The following is a 21054-nucleotide window of genomic DNA, read 5'->3' on the forward strand; positions in this document are numbered from 1 at the left end:
CGATCGAACCCCCAATAGTGAAAAAGCTCGGATTGAATCATCTATATATTGTGTTTTGAATCGAAACAGACTATATAATGTACAAACCAATTATAAGTAGATGGGTCCTTAGTTTAGCTTAGAGTAGGCTACGAAATGTCAAGCTTTGATTCCGAGAGTTTCGGCATTGGCTTAAAAAATCAGTAGAACACTCAAAACAGTTAAGAACCCAACAACAAAGTACATATTTTTTCTAGAACTCCTAGTAACACAATTTTATTTTATTTTTTTTGTTTGTTTGCTATACACCGACAAATCTTGGATTCGAGAAACATGAATTTAAATCCCAATGAGCCACGACAAACAAATGCTCTTGAAGACTGGGAGCAGATGGTTTCGGCCCTGCCACAATCCGGGGCAGAGCGTGCCCTAATTGGTAATAGTAGTCCGAATGGAGGGGAACGATCGGCCATGCTGCGCTATCATCAGCGTGGCCCTAGACATGGACATGGACACGGTCATAGATATTTGCACGCTCGGGCCGAGGCTGCATTATCCACGCTGCGGCGCAGGAATCGTCGTCCAACATGCAAGAATTGCCGTCATCTGGGACAGGTTAATAAACACTATAAGCGTCTGCTGAAGCGGCTGCGTATTCGCTTGCGTCGCACTAATGAGCGCCAATAGGAATCTTCTCAACCGATTCCTGACTCGTGCCGTGCTTATAGTCGTGCTTTATAGTTTTCAATACAAATTTTGTGCATCCATGTCTGTTTAATAAACTGAGATCCTCTTGGCAGTGTATATATATCTATATATATGTACATATATATATTGTATGTGCCTTACTTGTGTGCGTTGCCCTACTCCTCTCCTGAGACCCTAGTGCAGCCAATTGAATGATCGGCAGAGACCAAAATAAAGTGCACAGCGAGCGCTGAGGCACATGGCCCAAGTACTCAACACGGCGGCGTCGGTGCCGCCAATTGATAAAAGATAAAAATAAAGAGTATGCCACGCAAGAATTTGTTTTATTTTGCTCGCATCTCGAATCTCGATTGCATTTGCTTGTAAATTCTTGAGACGAACGCGCGGCGCGTGCATTGAACGTTTCAAGGCGATTACATAAATCCAACGAAATAATAAAGTGAAATATGCAGAAAACGCTCAAAAAGGAGCTCAGCTTCTCGCTGGACACGCTGGAACGCTATCGCGCCAAATATGGACGCAGTGCCTCGCTGGACACAAATGGACACAGCCAACAGATGGAGCCACACCGTGATGCAGCACAGACAACAGCCCTAGCCCGTTCCCCGCCACCGTCGCTCTTTAAGGCCAACTCTCCGCCTAAGCTGACCAAGCTGCAGGAGCTGCAACAGAAGAAGGAGGCGTATATGCGGGCACGCGAACACGAACGCGAAATGGAGAAGTTGCAGCGTGCGGACAAAGGCAACAGCAATGGCAGTGCCAGCTTGGACCTAACCAGACCCAGCACAGTCAGCTGCAACAGCAGCAACGCCACCACTGGGAGCAGCAGTAGCAGCGCCGCCAAGAGCAGCACCGCCTCGTCGGTGGCCGCCGCCCTGGTGCAGCAGCAGGCGAGCAAAACGGCCGCCGGCTACAGCAATTGGAGCAGCAATCACACAACGTTGAGTGGCCAGCCGTGGTGTGCGATCAGCGATCTTATGTACTTCTGTGACAAATACGAGTTCAAGACGCTCAGCACGAGAGATCTGAAGACGCACCAGGAGATCGTCGCAGAGGTGCGTGCCTTGCTGTCGAGCAAGGCGCCATTCGATCAGCGAACACGCTTTCCCGGCAACATACACGATCCGGAGAATCTGTGGGTCTGCATTGGTCGCTGCGCCAGCGTTGAATATCATTTGCAGCGCATAATTAGCGTCTTCCGAAAGCCGCTCAACCAGCTGACGCCGGACAAACAGCGTGCTGTGCGCCAGAACTTTCATCTGGCTGTGAGTGAGCTCCGGCTGGACATCTCGGCGCGCATCAGCGAGGTGCGCCTCTACGATCGTCTGGTGTTTGAGCGCGAATTTCGACTGGAGTGGCAGGATGAAGCCTAGGAGAAAGAGATTGAGGGTTAGCGTGGATACAATTGGTGATTTAACAAGCACAACAGTGGACAACAATTTATTTCATTTCAAATTTGGCTTGGAATTACTTTTCTTTTTTGTCTTTTGGTGCGCTGTGAAAATCATTACAAAAATATTACAGGACTTGTGGAAAACACACACATACATATGCCACTTAACGAATGTTTGAATATGTATGCATATTGCTTTCAATAACTAAATCTATAAATTATTATACATATACTTATCTATATATATGTACATAATTGGTATAATTGAGTAAACATCTTTTTTGGTTACCAAAATTAAAGCACTTGGTGGGCAATGCTAAAACTTTGCTCAAAAACTACGAAATTTGCATTATGAAACATTGCTCAAAGGTGTGTGTGTGTGTGTGCGTTGTGCTTAATTATCTAGCGGAAGATTTAAAGTTGAACATACATATTAGCTTGTGGGCTGACTTCAGTGGGCTACGTGACATTCGCAACGTGTGCATTTAGTTAACAAATTTAGCAACAATTGTAAGAGTCTAACAGAACTTCAGTTTCATTTTGCTGGTCTTGGGCACATTGCGTATGGTTAGCGAAATGCGTGGTGCGCGTCGCACCAGATGATCCCCAATTTTGTATGTATTTTCGCACAGATTGTAATTACAGATGCGATCGCACAGCGTATCCTCGTTGATCTCGCTAATGGCATGCATATAGTCGCTATATAGTGTGTCCTTCAATATGAGCAAGCTGCGTGGCTCCAAGAGAAGCTTGAATAGCACCTCGCCAGTTGCCTCGCCGGTGGTTTCGCGCTTAGTAAATTCCAGCACGGTGTGGGCACCACACGAAATGGTCGATATAATTGGATAGAAGAGCGGTCCGTCCGTGTGCGGCAAAATGCCCTGGCCCGGCAGATACTCATTGACCAGCACATGATTGGCCTTTTGCGACTCAAAGATGCCCAGATTGTTGACCTTATCCACATAACTCTGCAGCCATTCGGGTATTTCTTCGGCTATCATGCCGTTGGGATGCGGCACACCGCCGTAGTTGACCAGGCGGCGATTGAGCAACTGCGTCCAGCGTGGCTTTGGTGTGCGTTCAATGTGACTTAATATGGATTGCTCTTGATCTGAGGTGATGAAGTTCGGAATGTACATGACTGTTGATGGGCACTACAATGCATGTTTTATGCTGGTTAGCAAGTAGTCAAGACTGAGACAACACTTGCTTACCTTGCGTACCTCAAAGTCGGTGAAATCCATGACTAAGGCTATTTGCTAATGGTCTATTCTAAAAATTGCAATTATTGCAAATCAATATTTGTATCCCGTTGGCCCGGTCATTTAGCCTTGGAGATGCTCTTTCTGACAGCTGGCAGCATATTGTGGTGGTCCACCGATATCCTGTCACCGCAACTCTGAAAGAGCGTAGAAAATTCATATAATTTCAAGATTATTTATATTTTATATTTTAGTATAAGCAGTTAGAAGCGGAAAACCAAAAATACTTTTCAACTAGTTTTGAATCTGTTTGCGTTTGTTCCATAGCGCAAACTGCATAATAACGCAAAATTTTAAACTCAACGAATTAGTGCGGCCCTGGTTTTGTACCAATTTCTAACACTGCATTTGGATTTGATATTGGTATATCGATTATTATATGTTTAGCAGCTGCCAGCTGGTTTGACTGCAAAATTCCGCCAATATTCTAGCGTCGATTCAGGGCTCAACTTACGTGAAAGCCATTTTGGGTGTTTCTCACATTTATTTCAGTGATTAATCCGCATATACACATTGCAGATGGCCTCGCCCATTGTTGACGATATTCAAGCAGCTAAGAAAATGAAATTGGATAAGAAATGTGTTTTGCGTTATGCCAAGATCATTGAGCATGCGCTGGAGCCACAGCGTGGATCCGAAAAAGCCGCCGGCTTTGACTTGCGCAGCGCCTACGACTTGCTAGTCCCGGCACGTGGCAAGGCTATTGTCAAGACTGATCTCCAGGTACAGGTGCCAGAGGGATCCTATGGCAGAGTGGCACCTCGTTCCGGCCTGGCTGTGAAGAACTTCATTGACGTGGGCGCCGGAGTTGTTGACGAGGACTACCGCGGTAACCTGGGTGTTGTCTTGTTTAATCATTCGGAAACAGACTTTGAGGTCAAGCGCGGAGATCGCATTGCTCAGTTCATTTGCGAGCGCATATCCATTCCGGAGCTAGAGCAGGTGGACAAATTGGATGATACCGAGCGTGGCGAGGCGGGTTTTGGTTCAACTGGAGTCAAGGAATTACCAGGAGCCAAGCAGCAGATTGTAAGTGCCAAAACACCAACCGATAATAAATGCGTTTTGCGATTTGCCAAACTCACGGAACACGCGCTGGACCCACAGCGTGGATCCGAAAGAGCCGCCGGCCTTGACCTGCGCAGCGCCTACGAGTTGAAGGTGCCGGCACGTGGCAAGGCTATTGTCAAGACAGATCTTCAGGTGCAGCTGCCAGAGGGCTCTTATGGCAGAGTAGCACCCCGCTCCGGTCTGGCCGTAAAGAACTTCATTGATGTGGGTGCCGGAGTTGTTGACGAGGATTACCGCGGCAACCTGGGTGTTGTCTTGTTTAATCATTCGGACACCGACTTTGAAGTTAAGCCAGGGGATCGCATAGCTCAGTTTATTTGCGAGCGCATCTTCTATCCAGAGCTGGAGCAGGTGGACAAATTGGATGACACCGAGCGTGGCGAGGCGGGTTTTGGTTCAACTGGAGTCGAGGAATTACCAGGAGCCAAGCAGCAGATTGTAAGTGCCAAAACACCAACCGATAATAAATGCGTTTTGCGTTTTGCCAAACTCACGGAGCACGCGCTGGAGCCACAGCGCGGATCCGAAAAAGCCGCTGGTCTTGACTTACGCAGCGCCTACGACCAAATAGTTCCGGCTCGTGGCAAGGCTATTGTCAAGACTGATCTCCAGGTACAGGTACCAGAGGGGTCCTATGGCAGAGTGGCACCTCGTTCCGGTCTGGCCGTGAAGAGCTTCATCGACGTGGGCGCTGGAGTTGTGGACGAGGATTACCGCGGTAACCTGGGCGTTGTGTTGTTTAATCATTCGGACACAGACTTTGAGGTCAATCGCGGAGATCGCATTGCTCAGTTTATTTGCGAGCTTATCTTCTATCCGGAGCCAAAGGAGGTGGACAAGTTGGATGATACCGAGCGCGGTGATGCGGGCTTCGGCTCAACTGGCGTCAAGGAACTACCAGAAGCTAAACTGGTTAAGCAGCAGAATAGCAAAGGAAAAACGCCACTTGGCGAAAATGATGCCACACCCATTTCCACATAGAATAATGTGATAAGCTGAAAGTGCGACTTAACTAGGTATACATAAGATTAAATTACACACACTAATTGCACAATCATTGTATAGAAGTTCATAAATTCTATCAAAAGTATTACGTTTAAATAAAAACAACGAAAGTTTTTGTACAACATAACATATATCCCCCCTATCGTGGAATATTTAATCCATTGATACATATCCTGGGGACGCTTATTACGAACAGAGAAGTAATTTAGTAAAATAACAATATTGGGTTTAGTCGTCAAGTCAAAGACACATCTCTATTTCATGAATAATTTTGTTATGAAAAACCGACCCCATTTTTTGCCACTTTGCTTGCAATTTTTTTTAAAACATCAAATTTTAGAATTTATTTTTTTGAATAGCATTCGATAGTAGGGTCCGTACGAGTCTAAAATGGCATATATTTTTAAAATCTGACACTATTTATCCTAGATATGCCAAAAAACAGGAATAATATTGATATAAAAAATCGGCCACAATTTCGTCCAAATTGGTGATGTAACCCCTTGCTGTTTTTCTCAAATTTAAATAAATTGACTCACAAAATATCTCCGCGAGGAATTATGTCGATTTAAAGCATCCTATCTCCGGGCGGAGATATGGTATATTCCAACGAATCTAAAATTTGCGAAATTGTGTCGGAATCTGCATGGATATGGCCAAGTAGGAGCAATAATCTCCATTTTAAGCTTTGGATTGCCATTCGATGGGCATCAAAAGTTTCTTTAGTTTGACTGTATCTTTACAGACATAATAGATGATTCCTCTAGGCACCCATTCTCGCCAGTCAATGGAGCAAGTGTGTTCTGGACTGTAATACATTCTTAGGCGTGAAGCGGTTATATATTATATATCAAATATAATTAAGCTTGGCTTAATTGAGTTTGTGAGTAGTCTCTTTTGGTATACTACGTTGAGGTAGGTCAACTGGGAGAAACATAGGCATTGCTCCAGTTAGCCAGACAGTCAGCGAGTTATGACCGATGAATGAAGAAAGGTGCTTTGGGCCCATGGGCTGCTTATCAGTTTGCGTGTCTCAAGTGCATAAGAAGTGCATATGCGGATTTTGCAGCGATTAAATTCAATGACTCCAATTTGTAATTAGACGTTGAAGTGCGGCTACACGGCTCCAGCTGCGTGCTTTTAATTGGTTTTGCAGCGGTGCATCCTTGGTTGGCTTTTGGCGCAACGGTTACGCTTGACCCGAGCGCGGCGCCCAACTCTGGAGGTCAGTTCAGCTCTGTAGCGCCCGGTTAACTGCATTCGCTGGCAGGTATTGCATTGCATTTGTTTTGTATTGTATTGTCTGTTTATAATTTATTTGCTTGTGAAAAATAGCTAAGTATTTGTTTAAATATACAATATATATTTAATAAAATAAATCAATTGTTTTTTTTGTCTAAACGTAAACATAAGTTTTAAGTTGACCGACGCTGCTTGGTCAGTTGCAGATGCCTAGCGTTAAAAATACATATAAAGATATATATATATATAGTAAGTATGTAAGAGCTAAATATAATTAAATAAACAGTATATACATTTGCATTTGTTGTTTGCTGTTGTGTGTGTGGGTGTGTGTGTGTGTATTTGTTGTTGTCTTCAAGTCTTGGAGCTCTTAAATTAATGCTGAATTTTGAATTCCAATGTGCAATGGCCGCAAAATATAAAAAAAATTAATTGTAAACAATTTGAACAACAGATTTTTGGGTTGCTTTTAACAAATGATTTTTAACTAGCTTTAAATATTATATAAAATGTTTATCATATATAATAATAAATAGCCTTTTCTTTGCTAAACAAATAAGGAAATCAAATTTATATATGAAACTTGTTTTTTTGTTGTTGTTATTTTTAAGTTGTCTGAATGTTATTTAAATATAATAATAATTACTGACTAGCAGTTATAAACGAAGAAATGAAAATATATATAAATATAAAATATTTTAAATAAATTATAAATATTTATGTGATAAATGTAGCGCAATGCAATTGCACTTAAGTACATAAATCGTTATGTAATTCATAATAAAAACTCATTTAAATTGACTAAATTGATTCATTAGTTAATTAATTATTCATATATTATTGTTTTATAACTTTAAGTGTTTTTGTTAAAATCTGGTTTGTTTTGTTTTTGTTATTTTTATATGCAAATGGAAGACTTTTGCGATTGTTGTTGCTGTCTTAAAGTTCACAACTTTAGCTAAGCCTAAATTAAATTGCAGTTAATATTAGTTTTGATTTAAATTAATTCTTATGTGTTTTTTCTTTTCATTTGAAAGCTCATTTGGTACAACATTTGCAGTTGAAATGCAATTTGTTAGCATATAAACTATATAAAACTATATTTATATATATTTTGTTGTTAATTTGATATTTGTTTATTTTGATTTAATTTCGATTGTGACAAATAACTAGCTGGCAGCATCCTTGTTGTTGTTGTTGTTATTGTTGCTGCTGTAATTGTTGCTGTCGGCAGCATCAAAGCTGCAGGGCAACATTGTTGCAGCAACAATGTTGTCGCTGGCCATGTTGCTGGGCCCATTGCAGCTATCTGCCATGTTGCTGTTGCTGTTGCTGCTGCTGCTGTTGCTACTGTTGGACAAACTGCTGCAACTAGTTACAGCAGTTGTTGTTGTTGTAGTTGTTGCTGTTGCTGCTGTTGTTGTTGTTGCTGTTGTTGCTGCTGCTGCTGTTGCTGCCCCACCCGTTTGCAGTGCCAGCATTTGTTGCGCCTGCGCAACGCACGCAACACACGGACACGGCCCGCCCAATTTCTTCGCCAATATGGAGCGCAGCTTCAGCGCCGGCCCCAGCTTCATGCCCAGCGAGCTAACCAAATGATCCTCGGTTAGCAGCGGCAAGCCCGTGCCATCTATGCTCTGATCACGAAAGTGCTGCAAGAAGAATCAGAGAGAGAAAGAGAGAGAGGCAAGAATTAGTTTTGTAGCTAACAAAATTTATGCATGCGGCATGATCAGCTTGCAACATGCTGCTGCTGCTTGCAACGGAGGGCGTGTGCCTCTGTGTGTGTGTGTGATTAATGCGCAGCTTTTAAAATTGTTAATGAAAAACGATTTTTAGTTGCTGCTGCCCCTGGTTGAGTTGGAGCAGTAGCAGTAGCATTTTCATATTTGCAACGCACGACGCCAACAGCGATTGAAAGTGGGCTGGCGCAGCCAGTTGCCAGTTGCCAGTTGCAAGTTGCCAGTTGCTGTTTGCTACTTGCTGGCTGCTGGCTGGTTGCCCCCCGCCACATGAGATTTCTATTATAGATTGGCCCTGATTGAATTCCATGGCCGTGGCCGCGGCCGCGGCTTTCAACCTGTTTGCCGTACACAGCTGCTGCCGTCTGCCAACCGAACTGCCACTGTGCAACTGTGCAACAAAGCTATGCGCGGCGCGGCCGCTGTTGCCCTCCACAGCGGCCACACACTGGCCAAAATACGTGCATGCGCAACGATCCCTAATCAAACTTGTGTTTTTATACCAAAATTTATAGAAGTCTTACTTAAGTCCATAATTATTACCAAATAAAAAGTAAGTAAGTCTATCAAGTCTATAGTCAATCTTTAGCCCGAAACGAACTACAATTTTTTTATTGGTAATTAAATAATGATGGCAACATTTTTTAGTTTCTGAAATTGGGCTAACGTTATTTTTCGTACCCTAAATATATAAAATATACAAAAATAGTTAAGATAAAGAAGAAATACTTAGAATTAAAAGTTTTAAGTCAGGGTTCATGAATGTGGAAAAAACGGTCCACTCTATAAAATATTGATTTCTTATGTGTAATCGAAAGCTATCGAAAGTCATCAAGTATCGATTACGAATTAAAAGGTTGATATAACCTTACAAAAATAAAATCGATTAATTATCGAAAACTTGATATAATTTTGGGATTACTATTTCATAAGGTATCGAACATAATCCATAAAATATAGATTAGTTATCGAAAGATTGACATTGCTCTAAATTTATATATATATTCTATAATAGACATACTATATACACTATGTGCATGTTAAAAACTATCGAAAGTATGAAATCAATTATCGATTACTGATCGAAGGCTTTACTTCCACTTCCCTTTAAAACATATCTATTCCATAAAAGACATATCATTCGAAAACTGATACTCTTTCAGATGAGGGATTTAATAATATGCACTCAAACAAAATATTTTAAAAAAATAAAATAAAAAATTTCCAATTTGTCTATAAAATAACAAAACTGTTTCTAAAATGATTCAGTTTTTGCCAGATGCTTATCGCAATATTGAACTATCGTAGTCTGAATTCCAGCTAAAGTAAAAATATTTGACATTTGAGCCGTCTTTTGTTTTTGTCTTAAAACTGCGTAATTTTCTTTGCGCAGTGCATGTTTTATGCGGGGCTGGCTTCATGGTGGGGTCGACTTGGGCTGACCCAAGCGTAATCGATTGCGGGCGGGCAATGCGATTCGCTGCACTGAACGGCCCTCATCTATATATAAGAGAGAAACCCGAACGGCTGCTGTTTAGAGTCTGTTGAGGATCATGAGGACCCGGCTGAGCATACGCATTCTCGCCTTAGGCCTGTTGCTCTGGCAACTGCAGGCCAGCGCCGTGCTGGGCCAGAAGTATTACATGAATTTCGCATTCAACAACAACAATCCGGATGCCGAGGGCGGCGGAGGATCCGGCGAACCAAAGGTAAAACCAAATAGAGGAGGCTCCGAAGAAGGAGCTGCCAGCAGGGCTCAAAGCAATGAGAACGCAGGCAGTGGGGTTCGCGCCGAAAGCGGCAGCGCCGACGACGGCAAGGATCGCAGCAATCCAGGGACAGACAAGAGCAACGACGATGCCAGCGACAAAGGCGAAAACAGCGGTGGGGGCGGCGGCGGTGGTGACGGGAGTGCTGGCAGCGGCGGCGGCGGTGGTGACAGTCGGGAACGTCACGAAGGAAACAAGGACAAGAGTGCGCCTTTGGATCAAAGGGTGCACGATAACGACGACAGCGATAGCCATGACCCCATTGATCGGCGCCAGAAGGAGGAGCAAGCGCTTGCCAAGGCCGGCAACAAGGAGCACAGCCATCACAGCAGCTACGAGATCAGCATTGACGATAGCTTCGGCGGTCGCTATGTGCGCTCCATTTACGAGAGCTCCGAGAGCCATGGCCATGAGGGCGCCAGGGCCGATTCCGGCCGTGACAACCAGGAGAACGATAGCTCCGCAAGCAAAGCGGGCAACGTGCAAAAGGAATTCGGCGACCAGGACTATGAGGAGCCCATCGAGAATTAAAGCTTAGTTGTGTAAGTACTCCCCTCTCCCTTTCACCGCCCATTTCTTAAATCAGCTTTCTACTTGTATCTCTTTCATGCACCTGCATTTACGGTATCCTGCGGATGCAGGCCAGAGACATTTCAATTTATGAATTTTGCGCAATAAAAATTATACAATAAATAAAGGAAATCTGTGGAATTTGTTGTGTCTAATAAATTAGTTGTTTGGGCAAGCACGAAGATCGAGCATGTCGTAAATTGTTTGGATTGGGCACAGGCCAGAAGGAATCCAAACAAAATATTCTAGTTTTTCACATGAGGGATCGAAGGAAATTGTGTATAAAGAATTGACATGGAATGGAAGAAAACCTAACTTATTCCTTTTAGTTGAAAGACTATGGAAATAGGAATATCAAATAGAAATATTCTTTGTATAGCTCGCTTCCGTTTGATAAAAATAGGTTTAATTTTTCATTTCTTCCATGGAGACATTATTTAGCATTTGTTTCATACATGACGGCTTTCAAGCCTCAAATCAAAAAGAGGAAAAATTTTTTTAGATTTTTTATGCAAGTGCTTTTCCTTTTTCTGAAACTCTAGACTTGAACTATTCTCTTTTTATCTATTGGGGATCGGGTCACAAATATTCAACTTTTCCGGATCGTAAGTATCCAATTATTTTACAGCTTGAGAATATGACAGATTATATCATATAAGAGTTCTTTTGCAAATGGAAAGTTACTTCCCGCTTATTCGTAATTGATTCATTTTAGATTTACTTTTTCATATTTTCCATGTGCGTATCAAATTTCTTTACTAATTGATTATTGGAATGCATATGATATTATGTCCAATTTGCTAATATCCAAATAGTCACAATGTTTAAGAAACGATTTATTATATATTTATAATGGGTCACATTAACTTCGTTTCCAATTCCTTCCATGAGTTGTCTTCAGTAAAACAACCTATTGATCGTTAGGATCCTTCCTTTATATTCCTTGCAATTTCTTGCAGCACCTCTTGCTTCAAAGGTTTCTGGCTTGGCTCGTGTTTATCATGCTCACCAAACTCTGTTTTCGAGCCAATGCAAATCGAATGAAGTTTAATGACTGTGCAGCAGCACACCCAATGAATTCCAAGCGATATCGCAATCAAGTGGAGCCTAAACACATCCGTTCCAGCCGGGAACCGAGTCTATAAAGAGAACCCAATGTTGAGGCGTGTCAATCAGTGCCGTCCACTGCGTCATTGTGGTTGGGTAGTTCAGACAATGCTGCTCTGTTGCCTATGGACAGCGTTGCCCCTGGTGGTGATGGTGCTCGGTCAGACGTACTACATCAATTTTGTATTCAATAACAATCGCTATGGAAGTCGGCTCGAGCATAATGCGGGAATCGAATCCAATGAGGAACAGAGCAAAGAAGAAAAGACATATAATATAGTGGATAAGGATACTGTAGAGGTAAGCTCAAAAGAGATCTGCCCACCAGATGAGCCACAAGATGATCCAAAAGATGAGCCACCATATGGCGATATTCAAAGGTTAGACCACGTGCATCCCAACACCGACGAAACGAATGAAATTGGAGGAGGTTATTATAAAAAAATATGACAAAATAGTTTGTAGAAAATAATATAAAGCAAAGCCAACAGATTTGCAGATCAATAAAACCTCAGTTCCGCCGAAAGGCAACTATACGGGCACAAGTTCTACAACTATCACCAAGAAGCCAAATACCCCTAGGACTACAAGGAAGGGAAGTACTACTAGGGAGCCAAGTACCACTGGGAAGACGACAGAGCTAATCACAGAGACAACCAGAAGGACTAACACAGGGACAAACACAGGGTCAAACACAGAGACAAACACAGAGAAAAACACAGGGAAAAACACAGGGACAAACACAGGGAAAAACACTGGGACAAACACTGGGAAAAACACAGGGACAAACACAGGGATTAAACCAGGGACTAACAAAGGGATTAACACAGCGACAAACCCAGGAAAAAACACAGGGAAAAACACTGGGACAAACACTGGGACAAACACTGGGGAAAACACAGGTACAAACACAGGGATTAAACCAGGGAATAACAAAGGGATTAACACAGCGACAAACCCAGGGAAAAATACAGAGACAAACACTGGGACAGACACAGGGAAAAACACTGGGACAAACACTGGGAAAAACACAGGGACAAACATAGGGACCAACAAAGGGATTAACACAGAGACAAACCCAGAGAATAACACAAAGACAAACCCAGAGAAAAACACAGGGACTAACACAGGGACAAACACTGGGAAAAACACTGGGAAAAACACAGGGAAAAACACTGGGACAAACCCTGGGACAGATACAGGGATAAACACTGGGATAAACACTGGGACAAACACAGGGATTAACACAGGGACTAACAAAGGGATTAACTCAGAGACAAACCCAGGGACAAATACAGGGACAAACACAGGAACAACTACAGAGAAAAACACAGATACAACCAAAGAGCAAACCATAGAGATAAACATAGGGACAACCACAGAGAAAAATACAGAGACAGCAATAGAAAAAAATGCCGAGACAGCCACAGAGAAAAATAGAGAGACGGCCCCAGAGACAAATATAGACACAGTCACAGAGAAAAATACAGAGACAGCCACAGAGAAAAATGCCGAGACAAATATAGAGACAGCCGCAGAGAAAAATGCCGAGACAGCCCCAGAGATAGCCACAGAGAAAAATAGAGAGACGGCCCCAGAGACAAATATAGACACAGTCACAGAGAAAAATACAGAGACAGCCACAGAGAAAAATGCCGAGACAAATATAGAGACAGCCGCAGAGAAAAATGCCGAGACAGCCCCAGAGACAAGTACAAAGACAGCCCCAGAGAAAAACAAAGAAACAAGTACAATGACAGACACAGAGATAAATAGAGAGAGAACGGCAGAGACAAATACAGAGACAACCACACCGCATTGGTTGAAGGCCACACCGCATCCTTCCGAATTTTTCGAATATCCGGAAGCCATCTGTCACGAGGATATGGACTTGCATGAGGTGTTTGGCGTTACCCTGGCCCGCGACCGTGGTCTGCCCGCTAAGATTCTGTGCGAATTCCAGAATGATTGGGGCGGTCCTTGGCTATTGATGAACCGCATGGAGCTGCCGGCCCGGCTGCACATGAGGCACTGGTTCTTTGGCTATCTAACCGACGACTATAAGGACATGAACATCAACTTCCTAGCACTGGCGCATATCATAAATACCATGCGGCTGGCCATGCTCATCATTGGCCAGGATAACAATAATGAGCTGGTCTACAATCTGTACGATAATGTTGTCATCTCCGGTTTCAATGATCTCTTCATGCTACGCAAGGCGCACCTTGTCGAGGCGAACACAACGGACCTGCTCTTCGTCTCGGTGGGCGAGGTGATTGAGTCGGACGCGGGCAGGAATCGTTCGTGCCCCTTTCGGGTGCTGGGCGCCTGGTGGGGTCCCAAGTGGGATAGCTCCAAGCGAACCTTTTGGTGAGTTCCCAACAGGAATAGTTCCCACATAAAATTAATTTCTTTTGTATCCTCATTCCGTTCTCCAAGTGTATTTCCTGTTGAGCGCGACATCAATCGGCCCGGTTATATGGCCATATTTATCAAGCCAAATCCGTTTGAGGTTAATAATACAGCTTTTTACGAGGAGGAAATTACCACCCGCCGTCCCTGGGCCTCTACAATGGATCTCGAGCTATTGGCTCAGCTAAAAAATGATCGCAAACAGTACGATGAGGTTAAGGAGCAGGAGTTTCTTCTCAATAAGAAGAAAGTCAAAGAAGAGATGCATCGCCGTGTGGATCTTTTCAATCGGGGCGATTATCAGCCAAAAAATGATTTAAAATTCAAAACCCTGACGACCATAGATCAGTCAATGACCAAAACGTAGCAGAGATCATACGCAAACGTAGCTTTAAGTAGGAAAAACTAAAAAAAAAAAGACTTAACCTCGAGGAAATGTACACAAATTTGAAGACTCAATAGTTTAAATAAGGTAAAAAATGATAGACCAAAAACTATTATTAATTACAGTTAAAAGATAACATAAGTTTAGTTTGGCAGTTATATGATAAAGTGCTGCCAGATCGCTTGAACTGTATAATAATAAGACAAAATACGTTAAGAAAAACTAGTAAATAATTTAAAATGTTGTGCTAACTAGTTATTTTTTAAAACTTATATTTCATTCCTTTATTTATCGATTAGAACGTTCTTTGCTTACTTTCAAAAACAGTTAGGCAACTTGGTGTTGCCAGATCGCTGGAGTAATTAATTAGTTTTAAATTGGTATAAGAAAAGTAAGAAGAAATATTGATAAAATGAAACAAAACATTTGTGTTCAACAACTAGAATCATACTTTTAATGCCACAAGTGCATTAAACAAAACAAAGTTTGAGCTTGAACTCATTATTTACTGAACGTGCAGCCAACTTAATAAGGCAATAAAGTTATTTAGTGTTGCCAGATCGCTTAATAGCTATTGGTTAATAGATAAATACATAACAAGACCTTTAAGGGGAAATTTGCATAAAAAAATGCATTAAAAACTCTGATAAAGCTTTTATAAAACTCAAGCTCAGCTGCACTGCGAAAAGCTATTGATAGTTCGCTTACAATTGAATTAGTTTTAAAAAATCGACCTAACCATTTCCCGCAATACCTAGGTAAAAACGAGACAAAAAAGACCTCAAAGAACTGAATGCATACCGGAAATTGGTGGCTTCTTGTATGACTTAGATGTGGACTCGGACTGTCATAATTCGCTAGACAGCAACAGCAGGCACAACAAAAACTAGCTGAATGGAGGCTTTGATTTGGTGTCTTTGTGGTTACCAACTATATTTTGCGTTCTAAATTCTGTTCCACCAATAATTGACAAGGCTGCGCCAGCGCAACAATAGAACAACAAAAACAATAAGAATACGAACAACAACAACAACAGCAACAGATGCTGGCTTTAACTAGACGGCAAAGTTAACCATAACAATACCATCGAAAACAGATTTGAATGTGCGACTCGGTCTTGACTTTGAACTCCAATTCCGACTCCGACTCCAACTCGAACTTCAATTCCAATTGGAGGCCATGTGTGCTGATGCTGCAACTGCAACTGCGACTGCTGCTGCTGCACGCAATGTAATTGGACTCTCCGGTAACGGGGGCAATTTACAAAAAAAATATGGAAATATGCAAATCATTTTGGAGCATCAAACAAAAGGCAAACGAAATGCAACTGTGGTCCAAGTTGTTAGCGTTAGAAATGAGAAAAGACAATAATGGACCTTAACTTTAAGAGATATTCGACTAGCAGATACCCAGCAGGCCAGTTGTAAGGTTTTTTACGAATAAAAACAATATCTAGTTGTAGGTTTAAGAGATAAATTAAAAATCAGAAATGCGGCAAAATTGGTTTACACTTGAAATAAACTTGATCAGCATGCAATACAGAAGTTAGACAAGCATGTCCAGATAGAGTCGAGTATTACTAATGCCTATATACATTGTTCAATTTTTAAGGAATGCCTTATCTCTGTTAGTCTGCACAACTTTTATGGGTATACGATTTACTTCCAGCACACATGAAAAGATTCTCATATATTTAAATATAAATTTTACTAATACGATTCTACTATATAAAATTTATCTAAATAGTTAGGCACATTTAACATCAATTCGCCAAATATTTTAAGCGCAGCCAACTTAACAACACTTATTTGGTGTTGCCAGATTGTTTAAACAATTGAATTAGCAGTTAACGTAAAAACGTACAAGTCTGGCAGCGCATATACGAAGGGATCAAAAACTATTTATAAAATTATTTCCAACCATTTTATTTCCCGCTAAATATCGTAAATAAATTGCATACTAAATGGTTCGTCTGACAGTTAATCCAGTAAATAATCTGAAAGCACCATTTAATGCTAATTTTTTGGTGTGACTTTAAAAAAGCCTAAGATTAAAATTATCAGCAATTTATGTGTGTTCTACAACAAATTAAAATGTTTTCAGACGTTTAGCATATGAAAGTTAGTTGAATCTTAACATAAATTATGCATTCCAAAGCGTGCGCGAAAAATAAATGAAAGATATTTTCGAACAAAAGACAAATGAATGGAAATTCCTCAAGTTTCGATTGGGTTTATGACACAACTCTCTTTGTAGGCCGTCTAATTCCTGAGCCCTCAAACCGTGAATGCCTCATCTCTGCGATGGATCAACACGCGGCCTACAACTTTTCAATCTAATCAAGTTTATAGTTCAAGTTTTGACACCGACTCGAGTTCCAGAGATGGTCGACCAACGAAAAAAATGAGCTTGTGAACTGTTGATTGGATTCAGTTGCCAGCGAGGTCGTAAATAGTTGTGTGTCTCGAATTTATGACATTTCAAGTTTTTCTTTTAATAGTTGTCTCTTTTTTTTTGCGCCTTTAATAGATCAATAAAATGAATTTCGGCCAAATAAAGTCATTTTGTTGCGCAATATTTACATAGAACTGGTCGGTTTTGAGGCTCGTAAAAAGCAATTCTTGTTTTAGATTTATTTTTTTGTCGGGGGTTTTGAAAAACCATTAACAAAAAAAATGAAAAGAAGGAATAACCCGAAAAAAAGGGAGAAGCTAAAGAAGTTAAATGAATAGCATACCGTGCGCAAGTCAAAAGTTGAGCTCGGATCCTGTTCAAGCGTCAAATGCGAAACGTGCCGCGGACCCTTTTCATAAGCAAAGCAAACCCCAATAATAAAAAACAGAATAAAATACAAAAATAAACACAAGGGCGCACTAATAAGCGGCTGCAAAAGTGCTTCTGGCTGCTTCTGGTCATCGATTGCTGTCTCTCTCTCGCACGCTCTCTCTCTCTCTCTCTTTCTCTCTCTCTCTCTCGGTCTCTGTGTTGCTGCTGCTGAAATACATTTTAATTTGAGCGGGCCAAACACACACAAAAATGAATTTCAAGCTGCAGCAGCTCAATTGTATTTCTGCGCTCAATTTAGTTGTACGGATTTTGACCTGCTTAACCTTAAAGCCGGAGCCCAACAACAACAGCAACAACTTTAAATGTACCACCAACAGCAGCAGCAGCAGCAACAACAACAGCAGCAGCAGCAGCAGCAGCAGCAAGGGGCACAAGCGAAGACAACAATTTGAATTCTAAATTGAACAGCTTTTTGTGCTACCTATGCCCGGGAGCAGTCCACAGTCGAGGAACGTGGGCCGACCTGCTGCCAAGACAGCAACTGAGGCCTGTTGCTGCTGCTGTTGTTGTTGCTGTTGTTGCTGCTGCTGTGGCAATTGCGCCCAACTACCTACTCATTGTAATTCTTCATGTCTGGCCAAAAGCGACTCGACTGCGGCTACGAGTTCGACCTGATTGCCGTCAGCAGCAGCAGCGGCAGCAGCAACAGTCGCCGTGGCCCATCAACAACCTTTGGCTGGCTGGTTGTTGTTGTTGTTGTTGCTGCTGCCCAGTTGGTTGTTGGTCCGATCTGCCCACCTAAAAAGTTGACTTGTTTGGCTACACTCCACTTGTGACTTTGGCTTTGATTTTGGTAGCTACCAAGTACGAGTATTTAATGATTTTGTATTTCGTTTCTCTGCTGCTGCTGCTGTCTGGCTGTCTGTCTGTCTGGCTGACTGGCGAGTGACCGGAGCAACCAGCAATTACGCTTAATGCCAAACATCCTCTGCTGTGCGGTGGCTGCGGTTTGATCTTGTTACGCATTCAGGCAATACTAGGTGGGCTCCATCCCCCTCCCAGCCCAAGCCAAAGCCAATCCAAGGGCTGGGCCAGTGCATCCGCCAAACTGCGCGGGGACGGTAGCCAGCTTGATGGTCATGTTGCCGGCAACAATGGCAAACTATGTGGCAGCAGCAGCAGCAGCAACAACTGCAACAAATGGCAATCGCTTGGGCACGCGCACTAGCCGAAAGGTGTTGGAAATTGGGCCGGGGCTCAGGCATTTGGAGCCAGTTTAGTTGAGCGCTTGATTGATTCTAACAGTCGGGCAACGCTTTGCGCTGCTTTAAACAAAAAGCTCGCTTATTATATTAGATAGTTTAGTAAATTACACAAAGGCCGCCCTAGAGGCCCATCAAAATCTTGCTAGCCTTTGGCCGAGTGTCCGAGTCTGGGTTGAGTGATAAATAAGATTTTGCTTTTCACAGCTACTGCCGCGAGCATAATGAAGTCGTGCTACAGTGGTTCGAATGGCAAATAATATCGATAAATGGGCAACTTGTGTCGAAGGCAGATATTTAGTATAAGAAAAGTTATTCAAATCTACCAATATTTACGGAAATCGATAACGATTCAGATATCAAAACATATCGAACATTATTGAAAGTATATCGATGTTGTGCAAGTATTTGATAACACTTTAACTTATCGTTTAATCAGTGCAACATTATTTCTTTATTGTCAAATAATTGAATTAACGCATAATATCGATCACTCTTTAGTATAATTATCAATAGCTATCAAACATATATGGAAGTTGTAAAAATTGAATTCAACAGAGAAAGAATTTGATAGATAAAAATACACAAAATTTATCGACAGCCGATAAAATTGCAATATCTTGTCATCGATTGGCAATTTTACAAATGTTTAACTATTCAGATTTTGGATGGTATCAAATAGATACATTAACTTCTATAAATAACACACATCTATCGATAAATATATCGAAGCAATATCTTAATTATGTCTGCAGCTTTTCGAATAATAAACAACATTATTAAAATATAAAATGTGTTTTTACTTATATTTGTATTACCTATATTATTTATATAAATATAGATATTTCGACAGCTCTCAAGAGTTTCAGCCCAGCGTGCAATCATGACCAGCACGATATTATATCTTGGGGTCAAAATATTAGCAAATTTGATGTGACCCAACGGACAGCAGCAAACAAAAGGTTTCAACGACGGCAAGACCCTCGAAGAACCCCAAAGACCCTTTGAAGACCCTCGACTACAGAGAGCGCTGTTAATTTTCTTTGGCAGCATCTTGAGGTAGAGCGCGGAGTTCGAATGGGGCACATAATCAGTTTATTTTGGTTACCTTTTGTTTTGTTTTCTTTTTTTTTTGCCACAAGAAAAGGCAAAAGGAGAAGCAACAGCAGCAGCAGCAGCAGTGGCAGCGGCAGCGGCAGAAAGTGCCCCGGGTTACACGCCAAAGATACAATTTTAGATTATATGCCCCAACTGTGCGCATGCGCATAATAATAATGCATGCAACGAGCCGCGAGAGCTGTTGCTGCACCAGCAGGAACCGAGTTGCAGGGTATGCGGCAGCAACGACGACGACGACGACGACGACGACGAGTAGCCAATTGGCAAAGGCTTTTGAAGAGTGGCCCAGCTCAGCTCAGGCCGGCTTCCTGTTGGCTTCGAGAGGGGGGCAGGCAACTGCTGCTGGTGTGCCGTTTGGGGGGAGACACAGAAAAAAAAGGCGTGCAAGTGGGTATAATCATCATCAGCTTTGATAACACACCACAAGCGACGTCGACGTCGACGCTGACGCCGCTGCCGACCTGGCGGGACTTGTGGCCCTGCTTCTTTTTCTCGAATCCGGCAACGCGGGATCCCGAACTCCAACTCGAACCCGAACCATGATCTCTGCTGCTTGGCATTTGACTTTCGGTCTCGGACTGGGCTTTAAATACCCTGCACCGGTTGAAAACTGATAGAAAGGGTATGATGATTTTATGTAAATGTTGGCAGCACAAGTTGCATCTGAAGGCATTGATATATTAAGTATTTAGATTCATTATCAGAACCGGGTGTGTACGTTTTTTAAAATCATATGCAGCATAAAAGTATGTATGTATTTTATCAATAGCTTACACAATTTGTACAAAATTGATAAATATCGATTGAATGCAATATTATCAAAAGCATACACCATTTTTGTAAAATCGATAGAAATTGATTAAAAGGCTTATTATATAAACACATCTAGAGAATTACTAGAGTTTACAACACTAAATTTTACATGTAATGACATCACAATTTGTAAAAAATCGATAAATATCGATTTAAGACCCAATTTTTGAGTTTGTTAAACAAAATTGAGCATGGAGGACTTCACAAGGTATCAAAAATAAGTTTCTTTTTCATATACTCCTCTATTTACACGATATTCAAAACAGAAACTAGACTCTTAGCGATGCAGCCTGGAATTTTGGGTATATAAACACTTAAGAGTTAAACAAGTAAAAAATTGAAAAAGTTATTAGAGATTGAGTTTTTCAAAAAGTGTTGCTAAGATAAGATAAGGTATTGTCTAGTCGGTCAGTCTAAAGAAGAGC

At 41.8% G+C, this 21054-nt stretch overlaps 6 protein-coding genes across 7 annotated transcripts in view; 4 read left to right on the forward strand and 2 right to left on the reverse strand.

Annotated features, from left to right (window-relative positions):
- The first annotated feature begins 702 nt into the window (after nucleotides 1–702).
- LOC135435459 (uncharacterized) lies at nucleotides 703–2248 on the forward strand. Its single transcript, XM_064692522.1, has one exon. The coding sequence runs from the start codon at nucleotides 1134–1136 to the stop codon at nucleotides 2058–2060; it is 927 nt and encodes a 308-aa protein (XP_064548592.1). The 5' UTR covers nucleotides 703–1133; the 3' UTR covers nucleotides 2061–2248.
- Nucleotides 2249–2540: 292 nt separating this feature from the next.
- On the reverse strand, nucleotides 2541–3454 carry LOC135435460 (alpha-ketoglutarate-dependent dioxygenase alkB homolog 6). Of its 2 annotated transcripts, none has more exons than XM_064692523.1 (2): nucleotides 3295–3454; nucleotides 2541–3234 (listed from the first exon to the last, which is right to left on the reverse strand). In XM_064692523.1, the coding sequence occupies exons 1-2, from the start codon at nucleotides 3322–3324 to the stop codon at nucleotides 2599–2601; spliced, it is 666 nt and encodes a 221-aa protein (XP_064548593.1). In that variant the 5' UTR covers nucleotides 3325–3454; the 3' UTR covers nucleotides 2541–2598. The 2 variants fall into 2 exon arrangements, with proteins under 2 accessions (XP_064548593.1, XP_064548594.1); XM_064692524.1 differs by having other exon boundaries at nucleotides 3304–3440.
- A 277-nt stretch (nucleotides 3455–3731) lies between these two features.
- Nucleotides 3732–5479, forward strand: dUTPase (Deoxyuridine triphosphatase). Its single transcript, XM_064692521.1, has one exon. The coding sequence runs from the start codon at nucleotides 3862–3864 to the stop codon at nucleotides 5392–5394; it is 1533 nt and encodes a 510-aa protein (XP_064548591.1). The 5' UTR covers nucleotides 3732–3861; the 3' UTR covers nucleotides 5395–5479.
- A 2057-nt stretch (nucleotides 5480–7536) lies between these two features.
- Samuel (SAM-motif ubiquitously expressed punctatedly localized protein) overlaps nucleotides 7537–21054 on the reverse strand; it is a 62121-nt gene continuing 48603 nt past the window's right edge. Inside the window, exon 6 of the mRNA XM_064692535.1 lies at nucleotides 7537–8312. Coding sequence (XP_064548605.1) covers nucleotides 7830–8312 — 483 coding nt within the window. The 3' untranslated portion in view covers nucleotides 7537–7829. The remainder of the gene's footprint in view (nucleotides 8313–21054) is intronic.
- Acp32CD (Accessory gland protein 32CD) lies at nucleotides 9929–10882 on the forward strand. The gene is made up of 2 exons (XM_064692519.1): nucleotides 9929–10713; nucleotides 10813–10882. Exon 1 carries the CDS (start codon nucleotides 9956–9958, stop codon nucleotides 10700–10702), a length of 747 nt encoding a protein of 248 aa, XP_064548589.1. The 5' UTR covers nucleotides 9929–9955; the 3' UTR covers nucleotides 10703–10713; nucleotides 10813–10882.
- Nucleotides 11928–14882, forward strand: LOC135435461 (putative per-hexamer repeat protein 5). The gene is made up of 3 exons (XM_064692525.1): nucleotides 11928–12278; nucleotides 12340–14221; nucleotides 14291–14882. The coding sequence occupies exons 1-3, from the start codon at nucleotides 11957–11959 to the stop codon at nucleotides 14628–14630; spliced, it is 2544 nt and encodes an 847-aa protein (XP_064548595.1). The 5' UTR covers nucleotides 11928–11956; the 3' UTR covers nucleotides 14631–14882.

The sequence above is a fragment of the Drosophila montana genome, unplaced genomic scaffold, assembly GCF_035044405.1.
Source record: "Drosophila montana isolate Dmon_TW-CO22-7 unplaced genomic scaffold, ASM3504440v1 contig_3619_1, whole genome shotgun sequence".
Classification (NCBI taxonomy): Eukaryota; Metazoa; Arthropoda; class Insecta; order Diptera; family Drosophilidae; genus Drosophila; species Drosophila montana.

Excerpts from the sequence above, each read along its gene's own strand:
- LOC135435460 (XM_064692523.1), bottom strand. The coding sequence starts at position 3,324 with ATGGATTTCACCGACTTTGAGGTACGCAAG. Across the intron at positions 3,235-3,294 it reads CCGACTTTGAGGTACGCAAG|TGCCCATCAACAGTCATGTA; the intron begins GTAAGCAAGTGT and ends CATGCATTGTAG.
- LOC135435459 (XM_064692522.1), top strand. The coding sequence starts at position 1,134 with ATGCAGAAAACGCTCAAAAAGGAGCTCAGCTTCTCGCTGGACACGCTG.
- dUTPase (XM_064692521.1), top strand. The coding sequence starts at position 3,862 with ATGGCCTCGCCCATTGTTGACGATATTCAAGCAGCTAAGAAAATGAAA.
- Acp32CD (XM_064692519.1), top strand. The coding sequence starts at position 9,956 with ATGAGGACCCGGCTGAGCATACGCATTCTCGCCTTAGGCCTGTTGCTC.
- LOC135435461 (XM_064692525.1), top strand. The coding sequence starts at position 11,957 with ATGCTGCTCTGTTGCCTATGGACAGCGTTGCCCCTGGTGGTGATGGTG. Across the intron at positions 12,279-12,339 it reads AACGAATGAAATTGGAGGAG|ATTTGCAGATCAATAAAACC; the intron begins GTTATTATAAAA and ends CAAAGCCAACAG. Across the intron at positions 14,222-14,290 it reads AGCTCCAAGCGAACCTTTTG|TGTATTTCCTGTTGAGCGCG; the intron begins GTGAGTTCCCAA and ends CCGTTCTCCAAG.